The sequence below is a fragment of the Gossypium hirsutum genome, chromosome D11 (genome assembly GCF_007990345.1).
Source record: "Gossypium hirsutum isolate 1008001.06 chromosome D11, Gossypium_hirsutum_v2.1, whole genome shotgun sequence".
Classification (NCBI taxonomy): domain Eukaryota; kingdom Viridiplantae; phylum Streptophyta; class Magnoliopsida; order Malvales; family Malvaceae; genus Gossypium; species Gossypium hirsutum.
In genome coordinates, this window is record NC_053447.1 from 67,465,687 (window position 1) to 67,480,551 (window position 14,865).

Genomic DNA, 14,865 nt, shown 5'->3' on the forward strand with positions numbered 1-14,865 from the left:
ATTTTAAACTTCAAAAACCAAAACAAAAATACTCTTTAGTTAAATCAATCTATCGGTTGAGTCTTAACTCGATTGATATGAATATTATTGTCAATGCGGAAGGATGTAAGTTCGAATACGCTGAAACACACTATCCTTATATTTATGAGTTAGGAGAGAGATTATAAATAATTTTAAACATTATATTAAAAAAATCGGATATGATTAGAATCTATAATAAAATTATTAAAATATAAAATAAAATTTGAACCTCGAGCTTGCTTATGTCGGAGTAGAACAATAGAGCATAAGCTATCGTGGAGAGGGGATTAAGCTGGATCACCAGCATGTATCATAAACTTGGTTATAGGCACTTTCGATAAACAAAAGTACGAGATGAACGTATCTGTGTTGAACATGCTACAGTCGCAATCAAGTTCGGAATCAAATTTTCGAAGTTGAATGCCCATGACATTGGAAAAGGATAAAATAAATGGGCATTGGTACTGTTACAAAATGTTATTACTTTAAAATCTCCCTCTGCCTCTAAAACCACCACCACGGCCACCGCCCCTAAAACCACCCCTGCCACCTCTTGGAGCACCCCTTCCACGAAATCCACCACCTCCACCACGACCACCACCTCTACCGCCACCTCTGCCTCCTCCACGACCACCTCTTCCACCACCTTGTGCTTGCCCCCTACAAAATTACATCATGTGATATTATGTACCGTAACCAATTATGTAAACTTCAGCAAACTACCAATTTCACATCAAAATATAAATTAAATTGAAGCAGATGAGGATGGCAACGGGTCGGAAACCCAAACTTGACTTGAATCTAGCACCCAAAACCAAACCCCTGAAATAAAGAACTCCTCCCAATCCGTAAAATTGAACACCATTTCCAAAAATCTACCAACTAAAACAAATACTTGCGACTAAGTTTTGTAAAGTTAAAGAATCCTAAATAAAATATATTAAAAAAAAGTTATAAAATTAAAAAGGGGGTACTTTAGTAAAAATATTGAGTCGAGGCAAGGGGATTTTATCTAAAACCGCCCCCAATATGCCCTGAAAATTCAGCCAAGTAACTAACATGCCTAGCCTCTGAACTCGATTGTCAGATAAAAGAAAGACCTATAAGGTGAGGTTGAAACCTGAAAAGTTAGGTTATTTTTCCTCATATATGTTCGGGGCAAGGTGGATTTTATCTAGAACCACTCCCATCCTGCCATGAAAATTTCAGCTATGAAACCAACATGCCTAGCCTCCGAACTCGATTGTCAGATAAAAGAAAGCCCTATAGGGTGAGGTTGAAACCCAAAAAGTTCAATTGTTTCTCCCATATAAGTTCGGGGCAAGGTGGATTTTATCTAGAACTGCCCCACAACTTGTCCCGAAAATTTCAGATAAGAAATCAACATGCCTAGCCTCCGACCTCAATTGTGAGAAAAAAAAAAAAGACTTAATAGGGGGAGGTTGAAACCCAAAAATTTCGGTTTTTTCCCCATGTAAGTTCGGTTGAAACTCGACAAGTTTGGTTATATCATCTCAAAACAAATCCAGGACACAAGCATGGATAAAATAAATCAAAGCAAAGCAATTTTGTGACAGTAAATGAAAGAATATAAGGAAAAGCAAACATACTTTGGTTGTGGAAGAAATCTAGCAAGAGGCAAAAGTTTGCTCGGGTCAATATAGAACTTATCGCCCGTGGTGTATGAGGTCGCTACAATACCTTCCAGCAGCTTGATTGAAAAATACTGCAACAAGCAAGAAGGAAATAAACCAACATGCATATGAAAGTCCAGAACATTTAAGAACAATGCATCGAAAACTAGCATCAGAACTCACAGATTCGTTGATAGGACCAAAGATTTCATCAACTTTCCCGATCTGGGTCTTGTTTTGCAGATAGATATTAGCATTAAAGAAAGGTATTTTCTCATTAGTCAGCTTTGTCACTGCATCACCCTCACAAGCATGAAGGAATGTAGATACCTCTGCATAAATAACAAACAAAAGAAAGTCAAATTATTGCCCAGATTGTACGTTGTTATTTAAGTACGGTGTATAACACCCGTATCGGACATATTTTCAGACACAAATTTCAAAATGCAATCCTACAAGTGAAGGTTCTTTTAAGAAATTAGACATACCAATGTCCGATATACTTATATCTTACACTCACACTCAAGTTCGAGTAACATAACAAAATAATATCTTTTACTGCTAAGTAACCAAAACAATAACTTGCACTCTGCATCCGAGCTCTTATTTGCAACAATATCACTGCTTTTATCCCTAATTTTGCAATTAAATTTAATTTTCTAAGCATCCAACAAGATATGTGTGTGTATAGACAAAGCAAAGGGGAATGGTAGAAAAACCGTAAATAAAAAATGCTACTACTTAGTATTTACTCTCACTGAATCAAAATGGGGTTTCTTTTGTTACTTCTCTCATTTTCTTAGCATCCAAACAATAAAACCAAAATACCAATTACCAGAAGGGGGGAAAAAACACTAACCCACTACTTCAGCAGGAGGGCCTTCATCACGAAACCCACCGCCACCACGTCCACCACCACGACCAAAGCCTCCTCGGCCACCTCCTCTCCCTCTGCCACCGTCCCTACCGCCACGGAAACCTCCGCCTCCTCTCGGTGGTCGCATGGATTTTGCCTTTTTATCACACTCTGTTTTGCTTCTTCGAGCTGAGGCTTCCAAGGGTTTTTTCTTCTGAAAGGGTTTATACTTGAAGAAGGAAAAAATGTAAGAAACAGGAGAAGTAGGGTTTTGCAGTTGCTTAGTATATTAAATTACTAAACTATCCTTTTAGTTAAAAGCATGTGCGTTCATGAGTATTCGAAATTTATCTGAATTTATTTTTATAAATTTTTTTACTCAAATTTATAGGATTATTTTTACTCAATTTAAAACATATTTTAATTATTGTGTTCGACTGCGGTTTTAGAGATTATAGATCTTAGCGGTAGAGTGATTATTTCGTAATAAAACGTTAACATAAGTAATTAAAATATAACATTTCAAACATAAATGATTAAAATGTAATTTGAAACAAACATAAGTGACTATTTTTCCAATTTACCCATTAATCTTTATATACTTTAATAATTAAATTAAAATAAAAATTGTTTGATAAACTTTTGTACTGAATTTCTAATTTATATTTTTAAATTATTTGATATATTTTAACAATTATTTATTTTACTGATTTTATCTTGTTAATATACTCATAGTTCTAAAAAATAAAATAACATTTATTTCAAATTATATTTTTAAAAATAAAATAAAATTGCCTTAAACATTTTCAAGATGGTGAACTACAAGTTCATTGGCTTGCTTAAAAATCACATTTCAAGGTAAAAGTATAGTATAATTGCTTATTTGAACCTCTAATTTTATAAAATAAAGTCATGTTAACTTTCCATTTAATTTTTCATTTGTTTTAGTATTTAAACTTGCATTATTTGTCAAGTCACTTAAAAATGAATGGAAATAATTAACATTTTGTTAATTTTACTAACGTAACATATGCCTGAAGGGCTAAAATAAATAACTCAAATGGCCTTTTTTTTGTAAAATTGGAGGGCCAAACATGTCATTATACCTAATAGTACCATGGAGGTCCCTATACTAGGACTCAAATTGCATCTTTGCCCCCTTTACTCAAAAAATGGGCAAATTAATCCTTGTACGTTAGGTTAAAGAGCAAACTAATCCTTTCTGTTAATAATTTAACCCAGTTCTTCTGTTAAAAACTGATGTAGTTCATAGAAAAATTAGACAGTTACACGTCATATGTATAAGGACCAATTTTTAACAGTAGTTATGAATGATTTTTTTAATAGAATGGTCAATTTGCTCTTTGATCTAATATACGAATACTAATTTACACATTTTTTAGTAGAGGGGGTAGAATCCAATTTGACTCTTAGTATAATGGCATTCAAGGTACTTCTACCAACACTTCGATTACTAAATTTTTCAAAAAAAAGTTTAAGTGTAACAAGTACATATAATTACAAATACAAGTCTAAGTAATCACAAGTATCAAACTATTACAAACGAACTATCCGAGTAATCACCGAGTAGAATCAAACTATTACAGCCCAATATTAATAGACTAAAAATTGATACAATCCTAACTAAATCCAACAAACTAAGACTATCTAGACTAAAACTTCCATATACGATGGGCTCAAAAATCAACGCATATAATTGTACATGATAAGTCTCGAATCTAAATACCAAAACCTAGAGCCTTCGTCTTTGATAACTAAGCTAAGACCTCATTGTATTTTTATGATCACTAATGTTATCTATTTATTACATATCAAACTATTTGACCAATGCTCGTATATTTTTGAGCAATTTAATTTTTTTAAACTTAAATTTTCCATTTATATTTTCATTTTTCTTAAAAAAATTGTATTAAAACAAAATTTAGTACGAATGATGGACTTTGAATTTTTTTTTCAATACATAGAAAATTTAAAAAACTTTCTTTGATAAAGGTAAATATATATATATATTATCTTCTTCATTTATCTTACATTTAGTATATTTCAACGGATTTTTCGTAAGTATTATATATACATAATAATTTTTAATTTATTCAAAAATAAGTTTTTTTAACAATTCTATTATAGTTTCTGCTTATATTTACTATTTTTAACACAATGTCTAAAACTATCTATAAGTATAACCCCTCCTCAATCCATAAATAAGAGGATCGAACCTATGTTCTCTAGGAGTGTTCAATCTGTTAACCGACCCAAACTACCACTAACTGAATTAACCGACCATTTTAAACCCTTAATCGTTAACAGAACCAAATTAAAAAAAATAACCAAACCGATTTTTTTGGTTAATTCGATCGGTTAACCGAATTAACTAAAATTTATATATCTTTTGACTTTTGGTTAAAACAAATATAAAACATATAAAAAAATTAACCGAATTAACTGATCGATTAATTTGTACTTCCAAAAAATTAACCAAACTAACCAACCCTGACCGAATACTTATATGTTATAATATTATTTATTAAATTCAATTAATTTGGTTAACTGACCGATTTCAAACTAAATTAACCGTTAACCAAACTTTCAAAAAATTATTAACCAACTCCCAATCGAACTAATTCGGTTAACCGAATTAACTCAGCTTTACCCAATGACTTTCTCTGAAATTTTCACACCCTAATGTTTTCCTACATTAACCACAATGTCCATTATTATAAATAAAACAAATTTTATATGTACATAATTCTATACGTTCACTATTATATTTGCAAAATATATGGAAGACAGATTTAAAAGAAAATTAAAAAAATTAAAATGTCAAATAAAATTTATTATTAAAGATTTAACTTAAATCTTTGTTAAAAATAAAATAGAAATTAAACCTATCGACAAGTACATAAATATTAGTTTTATTTAATAAAATAAAAATTAAATTTATCATCACTTGAAAATGTATACCAAACCAAAGTTTCCCGAGAAATACATATCAAAGAATGTCACATTCCTATGAGAACATGAATAACACCAAACACTAACTAAAAGTAATTGATTAAATCAGAAAGCTTCTCAATTATGGATTCAATCACCTCTAGAACGAAGGCAAACTGTAGGATATTGACCTTAACCCAATCCAACCAAAATAGTAATATACTAAATGAATATATGGCAAATTCTTATAAACTTTAAAAGAGTTGCTATAAATATACAGATTATCAAGTATATGAAAGTATTGGCATATTTCCTCAGGTGAAAGATTTTCACTGCACATTTACTTGCAGCCATTAATGATATCTCTCAATAAAATAAAAGACAGCTTACCATAAAATTTATGCTTATACAAGAAAAACTGCTCAAGGAATTTTAATTCATTTCTCCAATTTCTCTCTTTTCTATTTCTTTTTTCAAGTTTTCCCCTTTTTACATTCACATATGAGAAGATTATATAGAAGAATTAACCGAACTCGAGACGAAAGATACTCGGCGGCTTTCAAACCATGAACTCATTTTCTTTTTTTCTTTTCTTTTTTTTTTGGTTTAAGTCAGAATGTACAGACCGGGATTAGCGAACTGTCCGCCCATAACAAATCGATGCAATGTATAGATTTTTTGCCCATTTTTCCTGTAACATGAAAATCCAAACTAATGATCAATCATCATATGGATGTTAAAAGGATATTGAGGTGTGAAAATAGGGTATGCCCACCTTTACATGGGTGCTGGGGAAGGCAGTTGTACGGAGCGTTTCCTGAGTATCATCTGTTGTTTTTCGTTTTGGAATGCTAAGTATGAAGGCAGCTTGATCCACAGTTGCAGCCATTGATGTTATTCTGTAACCGCTCTCCCATCGCCGGTGTATTCCTTCACTTGGATATAAGAAGTCGAGCTCCACAACCTTGAATGGTTGAAATAAATGCAAAACAACGCATAAGTAGATACTTCGGAAATGGAGGACAGTGGAAAACTGAAGATACATGTAAAGATCAAAAGAAAGGAATACCTGATCAGAGAATCCAGCGTTCCTTGACATTACCACACCCCAGCGAGTCCCAGCAGTTGTCATCGATGTTACATAAAAGCCTTCTTTCCACTTCTTATTTATCCACTTGAACGGAAAAGATTCGCTCACCTTGTAGGATTGCTGGGTGTAAGGAGTCCCTACGAAGTCACAGTATCAATAATAGCTTAGTGATTAGATGGTCAATATAATTTACATGCTTTCAATATATATGAATCTCGGGCAAGCTCGGAGCATATTGCTTTCACTGATCTCATCTGCAACCCACAAGCTTGACATTAGTTTCTTTCTAAAGGTTAATTACTGAAAATAAGCCCTAAAAACTAATGGTTTTTGCTTTTTTGAAACCAAGGAGTCAGTTCTAGCCTTTAGGAGGAAACATAAACTGTAGACTACTTCATATTCACATCAGTACTATATTTAATCTCAATAAGATGTGAAAGTGTATGACTGCTACGTTGCTTCGACTCGTCATTTTTCTTTTAAGTACCTGTGTCAGACACCTTTGGACATGAGTATGGGATACGACCCTCTAAAGACCCTTCAAATTATGCATACCACTTCGGATATAATATAGTATGACTTCAGCATCATGGCAGCAGGTTTAGGAAGATGAGCATAAATTCAAAGTTTCTTTAACACTCCGATTCATTAATAAATTTTAATATATGAATTTATCTGTGCATGACAGTGGTCTAAGCAAACTCAATGACACTGCTAAAAAGGTAAAAATTTTCTAGTTTCAAAGTCGTCTAAAAATAAATATTTAGTATTTAATGACCAACCTTTCGACATAACAACCAAGGAACTCCCGTTATTTGCCCCAGCTACTGAAGTAATATAGTAGTTCTTTTCCCACTGCTCCATAATCCAATCCTGACAAAATCGAGTTGATATTAGAAGTCCAAAGTAAAAAAGGCGCATAAAGCAGGCATGAAAATGACACCAATAAGGCCTTAGAATGATCACCTTGTGTAGAAAGACGGTTGACAATTCATAAACCTGGGAAGAGAAACCAGTTCCCGCATCCATGATCAGGGCCCAGAGATTAGCTGCCGAAGCCACGCAACTAATAAACAAATCATCTTCATTACCCTTACTCACATGTTGGCTCAATCTCAAATCCGCTACATTATAGTGATATCTACAAGATTGGTAAAAAGCTAAAGGTCAGATGGACACTGATTGAGAACATACCAAAGATGAGTGAACTCTAGGCAAAAACAAACATTAAGGATCATAGTTGAATATCTCGCATTTTACGGAAAGAGGCATGCACTGGAAAACAAACATCAAGGAGTGGCAATCAAATTTTAATGGACCACATGCAAACTTTGAAATGAGTATTGGGTCTTTTGTCATTTACTTTAGTTTTGGCCAGTCACTGTAAAAGTTTAATCATCAAAGACAAGACACCAATAATGAAAGTTGTTAAGCATCGATTGAATCTAAAACCGATTGAAAATAGGTGGGGGAATCCATCTTGAATATAAGACCACAGCATACCCAAGACTTTTAATAGATGTAGGATAACAGCACTTAATACTCCCCCCTAAATGCAGTTAACAAGGGGCCACATGTGGAAAGCCACGTGGGGTAAGTTAACCTCACATGGGGATAGGCCGGAAACAGAAAACAAGGATCTGATACCATGTCAAGCATCAACCATAAAACTAATTGGCAATAGGAGGGGCCCGACTTGAATATAAGATCATACAACAAACATTAAGGTTGGAGATAGAATAAAATATTTGAGCATTTCACAACAATTAGTAGAAATGGATACTATATTTAACAAGAAATGCAATTTTACCTTTGCTTCATAGGACGATGAGCATTGTAAATCGAAATCCACTGAGTAGCAGCATTACCTATTCGTACTTTTTCTTAGGTTGCTCATCTTCTTCCAAGTTAATGAGTATTCTTCCCCTCTTTTGCCCAATCTATTTATACAAAAGGAAACCAAGAAAAAGGTTTTTAATTGAACAACCTATCGAACCGATTTAATTGTGGGAAAAGGCATAACAACCACCTTAAGAGCTCCGTCAATTCTAATTGGTTGCAATGGTGTGCATGGTTCAATTAGGCTTTCAAAGAAGGATATGAGCTTGGCATAATTGGGCTCCTCATCGAACTTCATATTTGAAACAGCTTCGAGGAACTGCTTAAATGGTGCAGGACAAAAGCAACACATCAATTCGGGTGAAGTGGCCATCTTTTTCTTGCAAACCAGAAAACTCTTGTTATCCCCCTGTGAAGCCCCAAAAAAAGCAGGATGGTAAAGAGGAATGAAGTATACCACATTAGGTAAATCCATAATCGAAACAATGAAACAAACCTGATAACCCTGCCATGGTAACCGCCCTTTTAGAAGAAATACCAATGTGTATGCCAAAGACTCGAGGTCATCCCTACGACTTCCAGTCCGACCTAAATGTGCATGTACACTAGCATATCTAATTGTTCCCCTGATAAAAGAAATATTGAAGATATTAGCACCAAGTATAAGCAATACCCTCTTATGTTTAAAGCAAAAAGTCCACAAACCTGAATACATCAGGCCTCTGATCATAATCAACATGTTGACCTGAGCGTGCATCTTTCCATCTAGAAGCTGATCCAAGAACACAAGAGGCAGATAGCAATTAATACCATTAGCAAATAGCATTTATTCCAGCTCGGTTAAAAAACATGAGAGAAAATTATAATCTCGTAGAGAAATCTCCCATTGAAGAAGAAGAGAACACTAACAGTTAACTATAAACGCTCATGCTAGATACAGCACAAGGGAAGTTGGGACCGAGGATAACTTACCTAAACCAAGATCAATAAGATATAGCTTCTTCTCATCAGCTGATCCAGGTCGACCTAGTAAAAAATTCTCAGGCTTCACATCCCCATGCACGAACCTTATTTCAAGCAGACAATAAACAATCAGCTGCAACAATGCAAAACGGAAGGATGAATTTAATGAAGTGCAGAAAGTTCAGATATGACATACCCTTTTAAATGAAGCTTTTCAAGAATCGATATTGACTCCACTGCTACGCAGGCAACCATATTAGGAGACATCCTGTCATATTACACGTTACAAATATGAAAGTGTATCGTAGAATCATCTAGACATGCCTCGAATATGTGCAACAAAGACAAAAGAGGAGGAATCTATTTCTTACGATTGTCCTAAAGAATTCCAAACATCCCAAAGACTAGGACCGAGCATATCCATCACCTGAAATTTTCATTAATTTTCTTTAAGATGCATTAAGTATTTCGGGCGTTATGACACAAAGAAGCACCGAATAAAAGCTCACCAGAACGTAGAAGTCTCCTTGGATACCCTTGTGATGCACCCAAGGAACTCCGTAGCACCCGTTTAGGGTACTTTGCATTTCATAAGGACATCAAGAGAAAAGAAGTAAGAATTTAGAAGCTGCACTATGTAGAAACAAAAGCTTGACTCAAAGTTTTAGGATTATAAATGCCATACTTGTACACTTGCCACTCATAAGGCGGACCATAATTGCAACCTTTACTGTTTCGGTGCTCAAGTTTCAAGGCTACCTGTTATGAAAAAATCTCATGTCATCACATCCAAGTGGTTTGATCTGGAAAACCCTTAAGCATGGGAATGAGTTTCTCGGACATACCTCAATTGCATCTGGTCCAGTTCTACCACTACCACCACTTACCCTTCGGCCAACATAAACCTGGCCAAAACCACCCTTTCCCAGTTTCCTTTCTACCTTATATACAGGAGAATTACCCACTTGTATCTGCAACAAATAATAAAAATGGTATGCATTGAGAGAAACAACAAAATAACTACGTACGTTATAGTTGGTAAGAAAGTTAAAACACTGGTTCCCTCACTTTCATGAACAATAGAAGTAGAAATGATTATCCAAATAGTTGAAGCATTCTTGAAATGCTGTCATGAAGGATATTAAAAAAAACTGTATTCAACAGGTTTTCTTGCCAAAAGTAAGGTGTCCCAGGAATAAGCAACTTAATATGGAAGATTTAAGTAAAAAATAAATATATTTAAAAAGGAAACATATGGCAAACACTTTGGAGATACCCTTTCAGGAACCGGGGTTGTACTAGCTTCTTCATCAACTCCAACTATTTTGTCACCGCTGTTACCCTCCATTGCAATATCTTTATCTGCCACCACCTCTACTCGGTTAAAAGCCGCCGGTTCAGCAGCAACCAAAGGTAAAGCCCCTGGAAGAGCCTGACAAGGTTCGGGGTCTAAATCTATCAACCTAATGCCCCGGCCTCTACCAGCAGCTGTTGGCCTCGTAGGTACCAGCGCTGAGGGCCCTTTGGCTACACCTGCAGCATTACCCCTCCTTCTTCCACCAACTCTCCTCCTGGTTCGGTTTTGAGCAAGCAGTACACAATTCTCTGGTTGTTCAACTGGTTGAGGATGAGCAGGAGGAGGAGGCTGAAGATCATCAATGCGTTTCGATCTCCGGGCTCCACTTCGCAAATCTGGCATCTTCACGACTTCACCCCATGCAATTCACATTCCAATTAATTCCCTCGATACCCCCTTCAAATCTTCTGTTAACATAAAAGTAACCAACTTTACCAATAAAAGAAACCAATAAACACATCACATGCAAAACAGTACATATTCGGAAAGCTCTCATATAATCAATGTAACTATATATGGAACTTTTTTAACATACCCTTAGAAAAAAAACTAAGTTTATATAAGCCCTGTCTCCCATGACATTACCAGATATCAAATTATAAACAATAATAATACAATCAGTGAGCAAATTATATCAAAAGAGGAAACAAATAATTCTTCCACTAAGTAGCTATCTCAAATAGACTATTTAGCAAATAGTCTTTCAAAATAAATCTATTTTTTTTGCCAAGAACAGACTAGCTATAAAGCAAATGTAGCTAAAAACATACAAAAATCAATGCAAATTCATTCCATATTTGATAAAAAAAAATCCCAACTTCATAGATTATTTGTATCAGTCATTTCAATATCAAGCAAAAAGAAAAAAAAATCAATAATTTACAATAAAAATCAACAATCTTTTGATCAACCATATTCATATTTCATTGCCCAAAAATATGATTCAAAAGATAGAAAATATTCAAAACATCACACAAAAACTTTCCATTTTATAATCAGTTTAAACCAGATTTTAGTAACCAAACAATCTCTAATCTGATCATTCAATTGTTCATCAAAAATAAATAATCAAAAGTAAAACCGATCATCAAACAAACTTCAAAAAAATTACAAGATCGGTTACCTCAAAAAACGTGATGGGTCAAGCTCCGATTCTTGATGAAATATTCAGAAAATACATTTTTGGGGGCTTGATTTAGAAAAAAAATCCCAGAAATAAAAATCAAGATTTGGAAAAAGAAAAGGTATGCCAAAAATTAGGGTTATCGAAAGATACAGAAAAAACCTTTTTTTTCTTTGAGAGATTGATTGAATAGAAATGTAAGAGAAGATTGAGAAAACAAATTTTATTATGTACGGGTGAGGGTCATTTGTGTGTCAAACATAAATAATAATAATAAATAATAATAATAATAATAATATTATTATTATTATTATTACTATTTATTATTATTATTTTAGAGTGCTTTACATTAACCATAACATTTGGATCCATAAAATAATAATTTTACTACTCAACTAAAATTGATATTTTATACATTTTAATTTTATTTTTTATTATTTTTATGGAATTGAATTTGTGTTATAAATTAATTAGACATCAACACAATACTAATAACAATATTATAATAAATAATTATAATACATTTAATATTATTAATATTATTATTTAAATGTTTAACTTTTATTTTACTCATAATTTAATTTAATTTTTATTTTAATATCGTATATATTTTATTTATTATTGTTAATTAATTTCAAATCACATATTTTATTATTTATTATATATTATTTTTAAACATTCTACAGTATTTTAAACCCTTGATTTTCGCAATGTGTATAATAAAATTCTAAGACGAAAAGGGTTTGAAGTGTCATTAAAAAAAAAAAAAAAGAAAGTTGAAGTGCAAATAGAATGGTAATGGTGGTGTGATAGTGGTGAATTTTTTTTATGTAAAATATAGTTAATAAAATAAAATTTTGATAAAAGAGTACAATTAAATATCTTTAAGTTTAAATTTTATCATTTTATTGATTTTTACAAAAATACCTTAACAATAAAAATTCCTCAATAATATAACTTATTTTATAAAAATAATAATTTTTTAATATTTTTTAATTGAGTTAATATCTCTTTAATTTGTTACATAAGTTTAAAGAATTAAATAATATTATAAATTTAGACTATTATATATTTTTATTTATTTATTTGAAAATCATAATTAAAATGTATTCTTTATAAATAACAATAAATAAAATCTATGTTTATACTATTATTTAAGTGTGTGACTGAATTGTTGATACGAGTTAACACATCACTAATTCAGTTAAAAAAGTTACGAAAATAACCTTACACATTTTAAATAAATTATGTTATTATGAGGGTATTTTTATATTTTTGTATTATTTTAAAATAAAAAAAATACAAATGTTGAGATTTGAACTCTTATCACAAGAATTTATAAAATCCTTTCTTTATCACTTTAACCAAAGTTTTATTTTCATTTTTTTATACGTTTAAATGTTAGTACACAAATTGTTTCACCCACATTATTTGTATATAGTGATAATTTTGTTGATTGAGTTGGTGTCACAAGTTCACTCGATATCAAGTTAAGAAAAATGGTAATATTATGATAAATAATTGGAGTGTATTTAATATTATTAATCTAATGTATTTCCCTAATTAAAATTTATTTTACTCACAATTTAAACTGTTTTTTATTTTAATTTCATATATGTTGCATATGTGTCATTGTTATTGTTTCAAAATTTACGTTTCATTGTTTATTGTGTGCTATTTTTAAGTAGATATTTATGTTCTAAATATGGAGTTTTCGAACGCATACATATGTAATAGAATTTTTAGTAAGATACTATAAAAATGTTTGATTGATTTATTATTACTTATCACTTGAGTCTCAACTCAAATAAAAAATTTTCAAAAACTTTTTATAAAGTAACAAACAATGGCTAAATTAGGCATATTGCCGAAAAAAATAGGGAAATGGGCCAAAATTTGTGATATTTAAGGAAATAGATTGATTTTAGAGAGAGAGTGAAAACGCATCTAGCTAAACGAGTTTTCTTCTTAGTTAGGTGAAAGCGTGCCCCATTGGAAGTGTTTTCTTGACAAGTCAGCAAAAAACACACCCACCCTATTAGACACGTTTTCACTTTTTCTCTCCTTAGTCGATTGATTTTTTTAGGTTAGGATTTTGGTTTTTTAAGGTTTAGGGTTGGAAATTTTGAGAGAAATTTTTAGGGTTTTTTGACTTTCTCATATCTCCCATTCAGGTAGATGTTGTCAATTTGTATCAATGTTTTAAAATATTGAAATGCTTCTTTTCATTGCTCGAAAAGTTCAAAAGAATAGATGGAAAACTCTTTTCCCATGGGTGATTGTCAATGTTCATAGTCAGTATGACTATACATCGTCGTACTACAAGGTATGAGTCGCAAAACAAAAGGCTATAGGCATGAGTCGCAAAACAAAAGGCTATGGGGAAGATGCAGAATGGGTGGGACAAGTAATACAATAATTTGTGACAATGGTGTTAGGTATTGGCTCGATATGTACCAGGTTTTGTAATCGATCTACAAATGGAGTCTGTGTACTATCGTGATCAATTGGTTCATGGGAAAAGAGTTTTTCATCTATTCTTTTGGACTTTCAAGCAATGCAAAAAATCATTTCAGTACTGTAAAGGCATTGGTACAAGTTGATAGCATCTTCTTGTACGAGAGATATGAGAAAGTCAAAAACCCTAAATATTTCTCTCAAAATCTCTAATCTTGAACCTTAAAAACTCAAACCCTAATTCTAGAAAAAGTCAACCAACTTAGGAGAGAGAAAATAAAACACTTAAATCATGCTAGACGTATTTTCTGTTGACTTTTCAGGAAAGCGCTTTTAGCAGGACGCACTTTCACTCAATTAAGAAGAAAACGTGTCTCACTGGACAAAGCTTCTAGTAGGGACTCCGATCTCTTAAAATGGAAAATTTTTTATTTAGACTTTTTCAATTTTTAAAATTTTAAATTAATAAAGGGAAAATTTCACTTTAATCTCCCTAAAATTGATAAAAACTTGATTTAATTATTTAAAAATTATAAAGATATAGATTATTAAAATAGTTAAATTACATTTTTA

The 14,865-nt window shown here is 32.3% G+C and overlaps 1 protein-coding gene and 1 pseudogene across 1 annotated transcript; both read right to left on the reverse strand.

The window, feature by feature from the left end:
- Window positions 1-329: 329 nt before the first annotated feature.
- LOC107930877 (putative H/ACA ribonucleoprotein complex subunit 1-like protein 1) lies at window positions 330-2,833 on the reverse strand. Its single transcript, XM_041104949.1, has 4 exons — window positions 2,515-2,833; window positions 1,839-1,987; window positions 1,632-1,747; window positions 330-681 (listed from the first exon to the last, which is right to left on the reverse strand). Exons 1-4 carry the CDS (start codon window positions 2,657-2,659, stop codon window positions 507-509), a joined length of 585 nt encoding a protein of 194 aa, XP_040960883.1. The 5' UTR covers window positions 2,660-2,833; the 3' UTR covers window positions 330-506.
- Window positions 2,834-5,683: 2,850 nt separating this feature from the next.
- LOC107930933 (casein kinase 1-like protein HD16) lies at window positions 5,684-12,080 on the reverse strand (annotated as a pseudogene).
- Window positions 12,081-14,865: the final 2,785 nt, after the last annotated feature.